The 13,269-nt window shown below is 36.0% G+C and overlaps 1 protein-coding gene across 3 annotated transcripts in view; it reads left to right on the top strand.

Annotated features, from left to right (window-relative positions):
* SEPTIN10 (septin 10) overlaps positions 1-13,269 on the top strand; it is a 24,445-nt gene extending 11,176 nt beyond the window's left edge. For 2 of the 3 annotated variants that reach the window (XM_064646416.1, XM_064646414.1), the window contains 6 exons: positions 979-1,075; positions 1,647-1,812; positions 5,493-5,558; positions 8,417-8,549; positions 11,067-11,255; positions 11,476-13,269. In XM_064646416.1, the coding sequence (XP_064502486.1) occupies positions 979-1,075; positions 1,647-1,812; positions 5,493-5,558; positions 8,417-8,549; positions 11,067-11,255; positions 11,476-11,619 (795 nt within the window). In that variant the 3' untranslated portion in view covers positions 11,620-13,269. The remainder of the gene's footprint in view (positions 1-978; positions 1,076-1,646; positions 1,813-5,492; positions 5,559-8,416; positions 8,550-11,066; positions 11,256-11,475) is intronic. The other variant, XM_064646415.1, reaches the window with a different exon arrangement.

Here is a 13,269-nt window from a genome sequence, read left to right as displayed (position 1 = left end):
AGGAGTAGCTACCAGCTTCAACTAAGCTTCTGAGGCTAGATGACTTTGTTTTGAGCACTCTGCATTTGTTTATGTGCAGGTGTTTGTAGATGCACATGAACATGTGTTTGTGTGTACCGGGGTTTGAAAGCAGGGAGCAGGAGCTGGTGTGCCGGAGCGCATGGCTCTGCATCCCAGCCTCTGCTACTTGGCCATGCAGTGACCATGTGCAGCTCTCGGTCAGTGACAGGTCCTTCTGCTGTGGGGAAAGGTAGTGAGCTCTTACTTACTCCTTCCATGCTCTGTTAGTGATGTGTTTTCCAGGTAATGATTTTTTTTGTTTGGTCAGTTGTTGTGGGTCAGCACACAGTCAGCCAGCCATTTGGGCAGCCCACAGCAGTAACCATGCCATGGATTCCAAGCTGTGATTGTCACATGACCGTTACTGGGGATATGAATTCTGACTGAATGTGAATCATGTGTTCTAGAGCAGCTTTCTGTTTGCTAATGATGCTCTTCCTAATGCAGGATGTAGTCGGCTGCCTTTGCCATTGGGGCAGACCTGCTGAATCAGGTCCAACCTGTTGTTCACCTGATTGTCCCCACATCTTATTCTGCAAAGTGCCTTTCCAGGCAGTTGGCCCTCAGCGTGTGCTGGGGCATGGAGTTGTTCCTCCTGACATGCAGGGCTTGCCATTCTTGCATTGCCATTTCATGAGATACCTGTTGGCCCATTTTCCACCTGTTGAGGTTCCCCTGAATTGGCAGCACTCCCATCTGGGTCTGTAACCCGCTCCTCCTGCTTTTGTTATTGTAGCTTGACTTTTGTATCAGTAGCTAGTGACTAGCTACTGATCTCTTCAAAGTGGTTTTTGGTTTGAAATTGCCTGTTGGATTTTCCTGAAGTGGTGTTTTCCCCCCTAATTTATTTCTGAAGTGTTTTTCAGTTGTGGCATAAGAATACTGAGAGATAAGACTTTATTGATATGACTCTTACAGGGTAATTTGCCTTTCGCCGTAGTAGGAAGTATGGAAAAGGTGAATATTGGAAACAAAATGGTGAGAGCTCGTCAGTACCCTTGGGGCATTGTAAAAGGTAAATGAATTCTCAGAGGTGTTTTTATGAGATTTTTGTTGTCGTTGTTGAAGTATAAAATTCACCAGTAATACAGGGGGCTGTTCCACTGATGCCATGCTGATTGTATTTTGGATCAACAGCTTAAGAAGTTTAGCAATTAATATTTGAGGTGTGCACTAACCGGTAGTTTTATCAACACTGATACATCCTTGGAATCAAAGTATGACATGGTGTATGTAGTATTTGGGTAGGGTAGTATGGTGGCAGTTCCTCTAGCACTACCAAATTTCAAACTTTATGATTGTCAGTAAAGAAGGGGGTAAAAAAGAAGAAATGTCATGTTGTTCAGCTCAAACAGGAAATCAGGACATACTGAAACATGTTCACCAGTACTTATGGTTCTACGGTACTTCAGTGCTGTATATTAGAAATTAAAAGGAAATATAAGAGGTATAATAAACAATGCTATACCTTTTTCTAGAATTATGTTTAGTAAAAAAATAAATGAATCTCAGTGCTGTTTGAAATGTATTTTGACTTCTTTGCTACTCGTGCATAATAATAAAATCTTTTTCTTTTTACTGATTAGTAGAAAATGAGAGCCACTGTGACACTGTAAAGCTTCGCAAGATGCTTTGCACAAATATGGAAGACTTAAGAGAGAAGACTCATGCACAACATTATGAATTGTACAGACGCTGCAGACTGGAAGAGATGGGTTTCAGAGACATTGGCCCCGAGACTAAACCAGTCAGGTAAAGGACTTCATGTGCAGCACTTGCTTTCAGCACCCATTCACTTCACATTTGACTGTATCAACCCAATACAGAGCAGTGATCATACACAAAATAGGTTTTCTGTGAGGGAAAGAAAAGTTTGGGTTTTTTTTAATCAAAGGATGTAGCTGTTCATTCAGTTATCTTCATGGAGAAGTATATGGGATTAAATGAGCATTACTTTTAAAGACATGCAAGTCAGATGTATTTTGAAATCCTTCTCTTTTATAATAAACTCAAGGATTTTAGTTTTTCTCAGGAAGAATGTCTGTTTTCTTCAGGTACATATACTTTATGAATTTTTCAATTATCTTCATTGTGTATAAGCATTCTGTTTTACTTTCTTTTTTAAGAATGTCTCATTCTGAATATGGTTCGGTTGAACTCAAGGTTCAGAAGGAACTGAAATAAAAACTTTTACAAAATCAGTGGTTACACTGTTGGCTTCCCACATTATCTGCCATAATAACAAATCTCTAGCATTTTCAGGTCAAGAAATTTCTTGCTAAACTGTAGGGAGTTAAAAGAAGATTCCAAAGGAAAGTTAAGCAGCAGGTTAGAGACAGTTGTTTCATGTAGTAAAGCTGCTTTGTGCAGGACGCATTTAAAATTTCTATATCCAATTTGTTTAGTCTTTTTTTCCCAATTCTATTGTCTTCCAGCTTCCTTTTTTTTTTTCTTTTACGCACGGCACCATATTTTGTAATTGATCAGAATCCTGATGGGGAAGAACTGGTGCTTCAATTGTTGTTCATGGTTTACCAAAGTGCTGTTATTGCATGGTCATGGTGGGAAATACTGACTTAAAGCAGGCATGAAAACTGAATAATACTTTGCAGTAAGAACAGTTTCTAATGATTGAAAGCTACTGGTTTGTTTATTTGTTGTTTTACTTAGTGATCAGAGTGTCTTTACCTATTCTGTTCTGGTAAAAATAAATGTCTTCCTTCCAAACAGTTGGGTTTAGGGGCTTAAATTCTTTGCTTTCACCTGTTCTTTGCACAGAAGTTTTAAGTAAATTGCAGTTACTGTAACTTGTAGAAATGGAGCAGCATTTCTTTGACTTTGACTAGGTCTAGTTTATATATTGGTCAAACAATACTAATTAAGTAAGATTAATGTAGCCAAGGAAGATGCTGGATGTGGACAGTTTTTTCTGAAGTCTTAATGTCAAGGCACATTTGCAGATTAGTTAATTTAGATGATCTTGACCTGTCCATGACTCACAGTAATCTCTTGAATATTCTCTTGATTTAAGAAAAAAGGAATACATCCTTTTCATAGAGAACCAAAGGTGAAAGAGGTTTAAAACCAACTGAAATTAGCCATAGACTTTTATTTGGTTTAAGTTTAAGAACGTACATTAACATTCTTCATCCAGGGGAAGGTTTTTTTTAGAGATTTGTTCATGGCAATATTGACTGCAGTACCTTTGGCTTTTCTGAACTTGAATGTCACAATGTACAGCCATCTCAAGAAAGAAGTTAAATTATAAAAAGTATCATCCACAGAAGTATGTGTGGCAAAAATGTGTTATTAAATTGTTATCCTCTTTGTCCTTAAAGATGTTTACAGTATATACAGTTGGATTCTAAGAGCTGTAGTTTCAAAGTTGAATTAATATTGCATAGCAGCATATGCCTGATGATTAAAATTTTATGCTGCTTGTGTAAATAATGATCAAAGTGCATTTTGAGAAGTCATATTTTGTGCCTGTGATGTAGCTGCCTACATATTAAATTTGATAATCTGAATTGGGTTATTTGATGTTAATTTAGAAAACTTTTGCTAGTCTTGAATAATTGACTATTTGTAGCATTTGAACACCGACACTTTGAGTAGATGACATGCCTTGCCTTTTAGCATGTTGTGAAGCTGCCTGTGACATTCCTCTACTACTCTTTTGGATTTAGAAGTACTGCAGTAGTTTATTCATCCAAATTTGTATGCCACTGCAAAGCAAATCCAGTAATTCTTGGGTGTTCAGCTACCTTGTGAGGTAGGTTGTGGGCAGACATCTGTAAAGGCTTTCACTCAGATGTGAAAAAACACGTTGGCAAGCTTTATTTTTTATGGGAGATGTAGAAAGAGATAGATTCAGCACACAACAGAAAAATATGTTTGCATCGCTATTACTAGGTGTGAGAAGGGAGAATAAAAGTAGTAATAGTCTGAAGTGACTGTTTTGTGTACACTTTTAAAATGCCTATTCCCTAATCCTATATTTTTTGTGAAGCTCTTTCATAATAGCTTTTTAATTTGTTTATTTGCAATTGCCTTCTAAGAATGAAGTAATGAAGTCAATGGATAGCAGAGTGTTTGTGGTATGGTTTATGCATTTTATGCAATATCTGTTGGATATAAAATCCAGGAAGTGGATTTTTTTGTATTTTTTTTACTACTTAAAATCGGGATTTGTATTTCTTTGTTATTGAAAAGTAAAGATAGGCTATTTTTTGTTTGTGGATGGTCTGGTACTGCCTTTTCAATGGTCCAATTATGTCCATTAGGAACATGAATTCCTACTTTCAGGTCATTCTTGGTGAGAGATATTTGCTGAGATGTTTTGAATGGAAAAATTTGCAATAGTTGAAAACAGAAATCTGGACATGAAGAGTGCTTCCAGCAAAACAAACTTCTAAATATATTCACACACATAGTTACGTTAGGTGTTTGGAAGGAAGGAGAGGATTAGTAGTTTTGAAACTGGACATTTTGTTAAGTCCATTTTTCAATCTAAGCTGTTTCCCACAGGAACTTTCTTGATTTGAAAGAAGAAAACTAATAGACCAGAGTCTGTTGAAAAAAGCTGAGAATTGATATTCAGACTGTGTGCTTCCATTTAGGTTTTCTGATGTTAATCTTTATCTGGTTCAGTTGTTTTTCTGTCATCATAATTACAGTTGTTTCTTCATCATAATTGCAATTAAACATAATTGTAACATAAGCACCTCGTTTGCTCAATATGCGAGGAATCATATATTCTATGCTTTATTCCTCCCTGAAGCTGGGATATTCAGACCTTGCAGTTCTTGAACTTGTTTATGTTTCAGTCTGTTTTGAAGATGATGACAGAAAAGCAGGAAGGATTCAGTAATATGAATAAAGTTTATGTGTAGAGGAAGGTCAATATGACTCTTGTTGACTTTTCTAAGAAAAGAAGCCTAATATCTGAAAGGCTATTAGACTTTTTCCTTAAGAAGTCACTTGGGAATGGAGTTCATCTGACCAGCTGCAGACCTTTGCATTTGAGCTCAATATTTTAACTGTCTCAAGGTTAAATGGTAATTATTTAGATCTACCACAACCTTAGTGTTGCTTAATATCAACTTAAGTAGTTAGGTAGTCAGGGCATCACACTAGAAATACCTGCCACTAGTTAACCTTTAATTCTTTTTTTTTGGTGGTTTTTTTGTTTGGTTGGTTGGATTTTTTTTAGTTTTTCAGATAATACCTTAATTGATAGTCTGATGTTATACAAAAAGTTACAAGTATTACTTTCAAATTTGAGAGCTTTAAAAAATTTAGCGGAACAAACTGTAAAGTAGTATGTAAATACCTGTGTTGTTCAAAGTGCACAAACATTGTGTTCCACTGGGAGTTGAATTCGCTTCATAGTCTTTATTTATGAACATAACCTGTTTGATTTGCATCTTCAGGCTTCCATGCTTTCAGTCTTATGCAGACAGAGAAACTGTATGTCACAGCTATGCTTCTTCAGAAAGGTAGGTGGTAGTGCTGGTATCTATGATTAGTTTAGACTTTATTCACAATCCCTTCCTCCAAAACCTCAATAAGAATGCATTATTTAAATAATTAGCTATAACATTTAGTTTTTGCAAGTGTCTTTGTACAGAGTATAAAATTCTGGAGGTCTAACCCAGAAGAATGAGAGAACCTGTGAACTTGATTTTCATAATGTTCTAAATGAGAAGCAGTGAAACCAGTCCTCAGATAAACTGAAAAGTGTTTTACTATGAGTAATGGATGCAGTAATGTTGAAAGGATTGGCTTAAGATGTGGTGAACTATTTCCCCCTCTTCCCCAAACCTCCTAAAACCAAAGACTGTTTGGGTCATTATGCTGCTTATCTGCCAAATGCAGAAGAGGAAAATTTGTTTTAGTTTTGTCTTTGTGATTTCCAGAACAACTCAGTCCAGGGGGAGGGGGCATTTCATAGGATCATAGAATGGTTTGAGTTGAAAGGGTCCTTGAAGACCATCTAGTTCCAACCCCCCTGCCATGGGCAGGGACACCTCCCACTAGACCAGGTTGCTCAGAGCCCCATCCAACCTGGCCTTTAACACTTCCAGAGATGGGGCATTCACAACCACCCTCACAGTAAATTTAAAATAGTCACTTAATTTCTTCTCTTCCTTCTACACGTAATTTGATAACTTAGTAAATCCAATGTCTTCAAAGATAATCTGTTACTAATTTCAAGACAAAATTGCTTTTACCTGGTAAAGTAACCTAGGTTGAGTCTAAAGATGTCCCCATGAAGAAATGAAGGTGTGATTGTAGCATGTTAGCTCAGTCTAGCACTTGCTCTAGCAGCTGTATTGCACCCAAAGGCAGCATGTCTGCTGGCAGAAGTGACACTGGGTGCAAAAGTGTGTATAGTGTGAGACTGCTGGCACTTGAAAAACCTGTGCTGTAGCTTTATTGTCTAAGATTCTGTGAATTGATGTGTCTGTATGAAAACTGTGCCCCCATGTCATATGATAGATAGAATTTCGGGATGACCCAATTTGTTTCACAGCTGGTTAAACCCCCCCCAAAAAAACAAATAAAAAAACAAAGGGGTGATTGTTCTGAGTTTATTTTGTTGCTGTGTAGTGCTCAAATAAGATAGAATAGGAAGAATGCTCTGACCTTGATAACTTACAAACATTGTCTGCATGTGCAATTTCAAGATGATTCTTCTCTCTCTTTAGATGATATTTTGAATACAAATAAGAAACTTTAGGACTGTGAAACTGGCCAGTCATCATAAATTTAAATATAGAAGGGAGCTGTTAAAGCTTACTGTTACTCTAAATAATTAACTTTTTAAATGCCCTTTTTAGTAGGTCTTTCCATTTATAAACTTTTAAGATAGAAACAGTAGAAGGTAAGACAAAACCTGATACATAAGTATGGATGCGTATTAAAAATATAAACCAAAATTAAATATTTTATATACATATCTATTTATTTTACATCAGAGTGGAAGGCATGAGATACCTTGCAAAGGACAGTAACTGATGTTAGCTGAAAAGGGCTCATGAAGTGTTAGAAGAGACGAATGGTGTAACAGAAACAAAGAGCTTGAACATTGTCCATGTTTTGATCTGTTCATAAGCCCTATGTCCTAGAAGACAATGAACAGGTGCTTTTGAGTTTCTAGTAACCATTAGCACAGCTACAATCCACCAATTCTGCCTTTCTGGAATCCCGTGGCTTAGAAAAGTTTGTGGTAAATATTTTGGTGGAAGAACTTGTGTCATTAAGCAGTTTTGCTTTTCAAAGGCAGTGTGCACTTTGGTGTATGAGATACATCTGTGGACAAGCTCCATTCATGTTTCATTGAAAAGCTGAACACTTTCTGCCAGCACTGGGTGATAGCAGTGGTAGTATAGACCTCACACCTCTAGTAGTTTATTTGTATGAATAAATTACCAACATCTTTTAATTTGACATGATATGCTTTGCCACAAAAAAAGTATCTCAATTTCAAGTGCCTGTTGTTTGGACAAAAAACATTATCTTGTGTACTAAAAGGAAAGGGAGGCATAGATTTAAAAGTAAAGAAGTGATTTAGTTACTTGCTGATTTGTTCTATTGCCAGATATTTACTCAATGATCTGAACTAATTTACACCTCCCATATAATTTCAAATATAAATATGCATGTATGCAGTATATTTGCTTCTGAGAGAGGGGATTCAGGAAAAACCAAGCAGTCTTGAGGTTTTCCAGCATGCATGTTGGAAAGTAACCCTGTTTTTTCGATGTTGAACTACTTAGGAAATTGTTTTTAGTCTATATTAATATAACTACCATATTTAAATTTTGACATTACACAAAGAGAGTGCTATATAGTTTGAGGATCCTGTTATTGTATTTAATTTTCATATAGGAATAATAATTTTTTTAGTTGTGTTAATGCTCCAGATTAATTGCTTTCTTAAGTTCCTTCTTTAAGACTGAGGTTTTACAATGCAGAATTTTTGGGGGATTTTTCTGGCAATTTCAGTGTTTCATTAGTAGGCAACTTAAAGGAGAAACTTATGCATGTTGGAGTCAGGAAGGTATAACTCAAGACTTTAGAACATTAGATGCCTAAAGTACTGTATTTACTTTGAAATGTAAATTGCCCAGGAGCAGTGAGCATAAATAATTTTACTCAGAGTTGTTTACATAAATAAAAAGTAGTAATATAAGATGCTTGCTTCTGTTCAGGTTTGTTCAATTTTTATGTGGGAAGCTGTAGAAATTAATATTTCAGATGAATATTAATTGTTTAAATCATTTTTTAGATTGTTGGTTTTCCACATTGAATAAAGCAACATGCTGGAAACTTGCTTGTTTTTGGACTTCAGTCTACAGGAAGCCTATGAGGCAAAGAGGCATGAGTTCTACCTTGAACTGCAAAGAAAAGAGGAGGAGATTAAAAAACAATTTGTGCAGAGAGTGAAGGAGGAAGCAGCAATGTTGAAAGAGGCAGAGCAAGAGGTAAGCATGCTTGTCTATCTTGTTTGCTGAGCTTTGGAACAGTTAAGTTCTTAACAAGATCACTGGTTGATGTTTATAATTTCCTAATATTTTGAGGACAGTAACACTTTAAATCAAAAGCAGATTGATTACACAGATTGATTGGTTTGGCAGATTGATTAGGCACAAGCAAACAAGAAAATATGTCTTAGGAGGAGCAGCTGAGGGATTGTTTAACCTGAAGTAAAGGAGGCTCAGGGGAGACTTTATTGCTCTTTACAACTACCTGAAAAGAGGTTATAGTGAAATAGGGATTGGTCTCTTCTACCAAGTGACAAGATGAGAGGAATTGGCCTCAGGTTGCGTCAGGGGAGGTTTAGACTGGATATTAGGAAAAATGTCTTCACTGAAGGGGTGGTCAAGCACTGGAACAGGCTGCCCAGGGCAGTGGTGGAGTCACCGTCCCTGGAGTTATTTAAAAGACCTGTAGGTGTGGCACTTGGGGGCATGGTTTAGTGGTGGACTTGGCAGGTCTGGGTTAATGGTTGGACTCGATTTTAAGGGTCATTTTCAACGTAAATGATTATATCATTCTATAAATGGCAATCGTTTTTTGGAAGGAGGAAGCTTACGGTGTAATGGCTTTGGTGGATGGCAGGGCCAAGTCTATAGAGTAGGAGTTGATATGGTGAAGTAAAAGAGTGATGAATATAATAGTTGTGTTTCTTTGTCTTCTCTAGCAGTATGCTGAGAAACATTGGTAAGCTATAGCAGCATACTAGGTACTTTTCATGCTTAGATTGCTCTGTAAAAACAAAGATTTTAGGAAAAAATGCCATGCATTGTTTTTTCAGAGAGTGGGCTATGTATGTTTTTAAGACTTCCAGATTCAGTTATTAAATCTAAGGTCAACCTTCATGTTGATGGTGGTGTTTTTGTTGGTTTGGTTTGGTTCTGGTTTTAAAATCTCATCTGTTCCCAGCTGCCTTAAGACTGTTGGGAGATGTGGAATATTTCTTGAATATGTTGTTGAAGATTTAGTCCTGTCAAGCTGGACTAGCAAAACAGAATCTTCTAATCTACTTTCTGCCAGACTCTATCATGGTCATGCCTATTTATATTCAAATACTGGTTTAATTGAAATTGGGAACCTGTGCATTTTTATTAATATTCTTTTCTGTACATTAGTTTCCCAACAAAGCTGTAGCAGTTTTTTTGAGGTGTTCAGATACATGTTTTAAATAAGAAGACTTAATATTTGTTTTCTAAATCTGTCGAGATCCCCATGCCACTTGTGGAGAAAAAAAAATTCAGTCCTTCTCAGTATGAGGCTATCCAACTGGAAGAGTACTTGTCCATGTTCAAAGTAGGTTCAGCAAGGTCTTACACAGTATCTGTGATACTCTTTGATGTTTTTCTTCTGTGATTTATACGAGGTGGTTTGTGAACTCTGCATATTGCAATTGAATTATGGATATTAGTTTTCCAAGTTCCTGATGTGGGAAAGTGATCATGCAGTCACTCCTAAAGAACATTCATCATATCCTCTTGCTGCTCATTTGCCACGAAGGGTGTGCATGTACCTGGAAACTAAAGAAAACCAGGAATTTCTGTTATACTTAAGATTGCTTTCACATCCTCCGTTAGAGAAAACTTGTAGGTGCTCCTATAAAATTTGAGAGCTCTGCTGGGTAGAACAGGCATACTTTTATGTTTATAGTCTTAGTTATTTCTTCTTCTTCTTTGCAAAAGATGGAAATAAATCTCTCTGATTTCTGTACCAGTGTAGCTGCACTCAGAGTTACACCAATACAAATTAATATAGAAGCAGGATTCTAGGAAAATTAGTGTGTGAGAAGATGGGAGATGAGGAAGAATGGAGTGAAGTGCTCTTTGGTCATCGTGCATAACTTCACAGTAGGTTTAAACTGGTTAAAATATGTCTGCAGGTTAAAATGCATTAATATGTCAAAAGAACACTCAAAGAACAATTACTGCAGAATAATTAACTTCTTATGTCCCACTAGTAACTCCTCAACCAGACTTAACTCTATGCCTGTACATATTAATATTTAAATGTGATTAATACACATATTAAAATTATGTATATATATGAAAATGCATATCTATGTAACTAAAGTGTGTATGATTCCTTGCCCATTTGATTTTAGGGAAGTACTTGACAGATCCTGATTTAATCTGTCTGTTGGTAATTGTTTCGTCTCTAAAGACCTCCTTATTTTTGATATAACAAAATGTAAAATGTAGTAGGAAATCTAGTATTCAGTGCCTTCCATGTTTTCCACTTGTACTTAGTGTATTAGCCCAGCTTCATGAGAACAGTATGATAGGAATGATTGTTTTTATGGTTTGCTGTTTTTTTCAGTCGTAACAGTTTGGGGAAATAACTGCAATTTCTTATGACTAATAACACCAGTTGAGGTAGGTTTTGCTGCTAATTTACAGAGAGGTTTTATATTGTGATATCACCACCTTGTGTTACTAGCTGGAAGCGTTATTTGTGCTTTCTTAAAATAGGTACAAACTAAGTTTGAATGTCTTATGCTAATACATCAAGAAGAGGAACTGAAATTAGAGGAAAAGAAAAAAGTTCTAGAAGATGAAATAGCTGAGTTTATTGAGAAGAAAGCTACGGCTGAATTGCTTCAATCACAAGCACCCGTCTCCACCCCTATTGTTAATTTGAAGAGACAAGGACTGCAGAAAGTGAGTGCTGATGCTAGTCATCGGAGGCAGCAATAAAAAAATTCTTACATTCACTTTTATAACTCAAATTTCAGTAATCTTTTAGAAAAGACAGAAACATGCACCTATTCTGTTGTGTGATAAGAAGACAGAAGTGTGTAAAATATCGTCATGCTTGGATTTACTTTTAGAGTAACTGCTGTATGTTCTATGAACATTTTTTTCTTTTTTTCCATGAAAGAACCAAGATTTTCAACTTGAACTCCAATGCTTTGATGTCAGAGATGAAGGAACTATGAACGTTCAAGAACAGAGCAAGAGGGAAAGTGAGGAGGAGGAGTTAGAGAGAGAAATTCACCCAGGGAATTCCAGAAATAATATTTGATTGCAGCACTCAACGCTTTGAACGTAGGGTATGTTAGTAGTTTTATGAAGTGGTCTGACTGCTGTTGTCCCATGATATTAGATGTGTCTTCCTAATGCAGATTTTTTAGAGAAGAGATTGATAAAATTGGTTGTGAAAATACAAGGAGTGCAGAATATGACACGCTAAAGATTTCACTTCCTTCTCTTCCACCCACTTGTTTTTTTCTCCACTCCCAAAAGAAAACCTTGAATAGATTGTGGAATTTCGGAAATATATTCAAAAGTAGGCTCCAGAATAGCATGCCCAACTTCTTCATATATAAAAATTGAATTAAATGCTCATATAATAAACTAAACTGATTTAAATGTTTTTTTCCTCCAAAACCAGAAGTCAATTAATTTATTAATTTCTTTTCCTGAGAGGTTACAAATTTACTGCAGATAACATTTTGTTAATTAGTAATTTACTGCAGTTGAAAGCAGATATTTTTTGGTTCTGAATTTATTAATAACTAATTATGAAGAACTTTTGAAACTAGATTGGTGTACATATTTCCACAAATATGTGACATTTTGTGGTCTATGATAGGAGCCTGCTTATGTTTTTGCCAAAATTTATTGCATTTCAACTACTGTTACTGAGTTCCTTTTCCAAGACTCCTTTTTTTTCTGGATTTACATATGAAAGTGGAATTCGTGGTAACAGAGGTCATTATCTGCACTACTATGAGTAACTCTCAACTTCAGAAAATTTTTTATTTGTTTTCTCTGGTTTAGTTTTATTTCTTCAGAGTAGGTTAAGTTTATGTGTTCGCTCTAGTTTTTTAGTTCCAGCTTTCCATAGTACTGATGACAGAAGACACAGTATTGATAATTTCTCTTGAGGAAGCAATGATTCATGGTGTGCTTTTGAAGGTATAGGAGTTTCAGTTTGTTACTAAAGGAAGATATCTCTTGTTGCTGCATGCTGCAAAAGAAGAATTTTTATGCATGATCTGTACAGATACAACGAGGTGATTACTGTCATCGCCATTGCAGACCTGCTGTTACGAGTCTGCCTTGATACGTGTTTGCCTTATGTACTGTGGCCAGCTTGCTTTCATTTAAAGTGCATTGTGCCATGGACAGCTCCATTTGGACTATGAATGATGTAATACAAAAGTATTCAGTGAATATATCCACCACGACCTTTCTAAAGAGTTTTTTTCAAATGGTAGGGTTTAGTAGTCTATTAAGTATTATTTAATACAACTGTTGACGTACTTGAACCATATACTGATTTTGCTGACAGATTTTTGTTTATAGGCTCTTATGTACATGCAGTGCTCTGGATTTCAGGTGCAGTTTTTCTAATGAAAATTTATTGGAATATTTTTGCAGTGCTGTACTGTACTGCATGATAGTTTATCTGACATTAATTTAATATGGAAAGTACCTGTAACTTTTTGATGCTTATGAATGTGGTGTTCAGTTACAGCTGAAACTTTACAAAAACTATTAACTACGAGAGCTGCAGGTTAAAACAAGTTTTAAATGCTTTGTATGTTTTCAGTAGCCATGATAACTAATGGGAAACTATAAGAGGTACAGTTCTCTGAAGTTCTTTTGTGCAACTGTTTAACAATGAAATGCTAACTTGACAAAAATAAAATAGATTGGTTTTACTTAA

The sequence above is a fragment of the Pseudopipra pipra genome, chromosome 2, assembly GCF_036250125.1.
Source record: "Pseudopipra pipra isolate bDixPip1 chromosome 2, bDixPip1.hap1, whole genome shotgun sequence".
NCBI classification, from domain to species: Eukaryota; Metazoa; Chordata; class Aves; order Passeriformes; family Pipridae; genus Pseudopipra; species Pseudopipra pipra.
The sequence above is the reverse complement of the archived record's forward strand: the minus strand, read 5'-3'. Positions and strand labels throughout refer to the sequence as shown.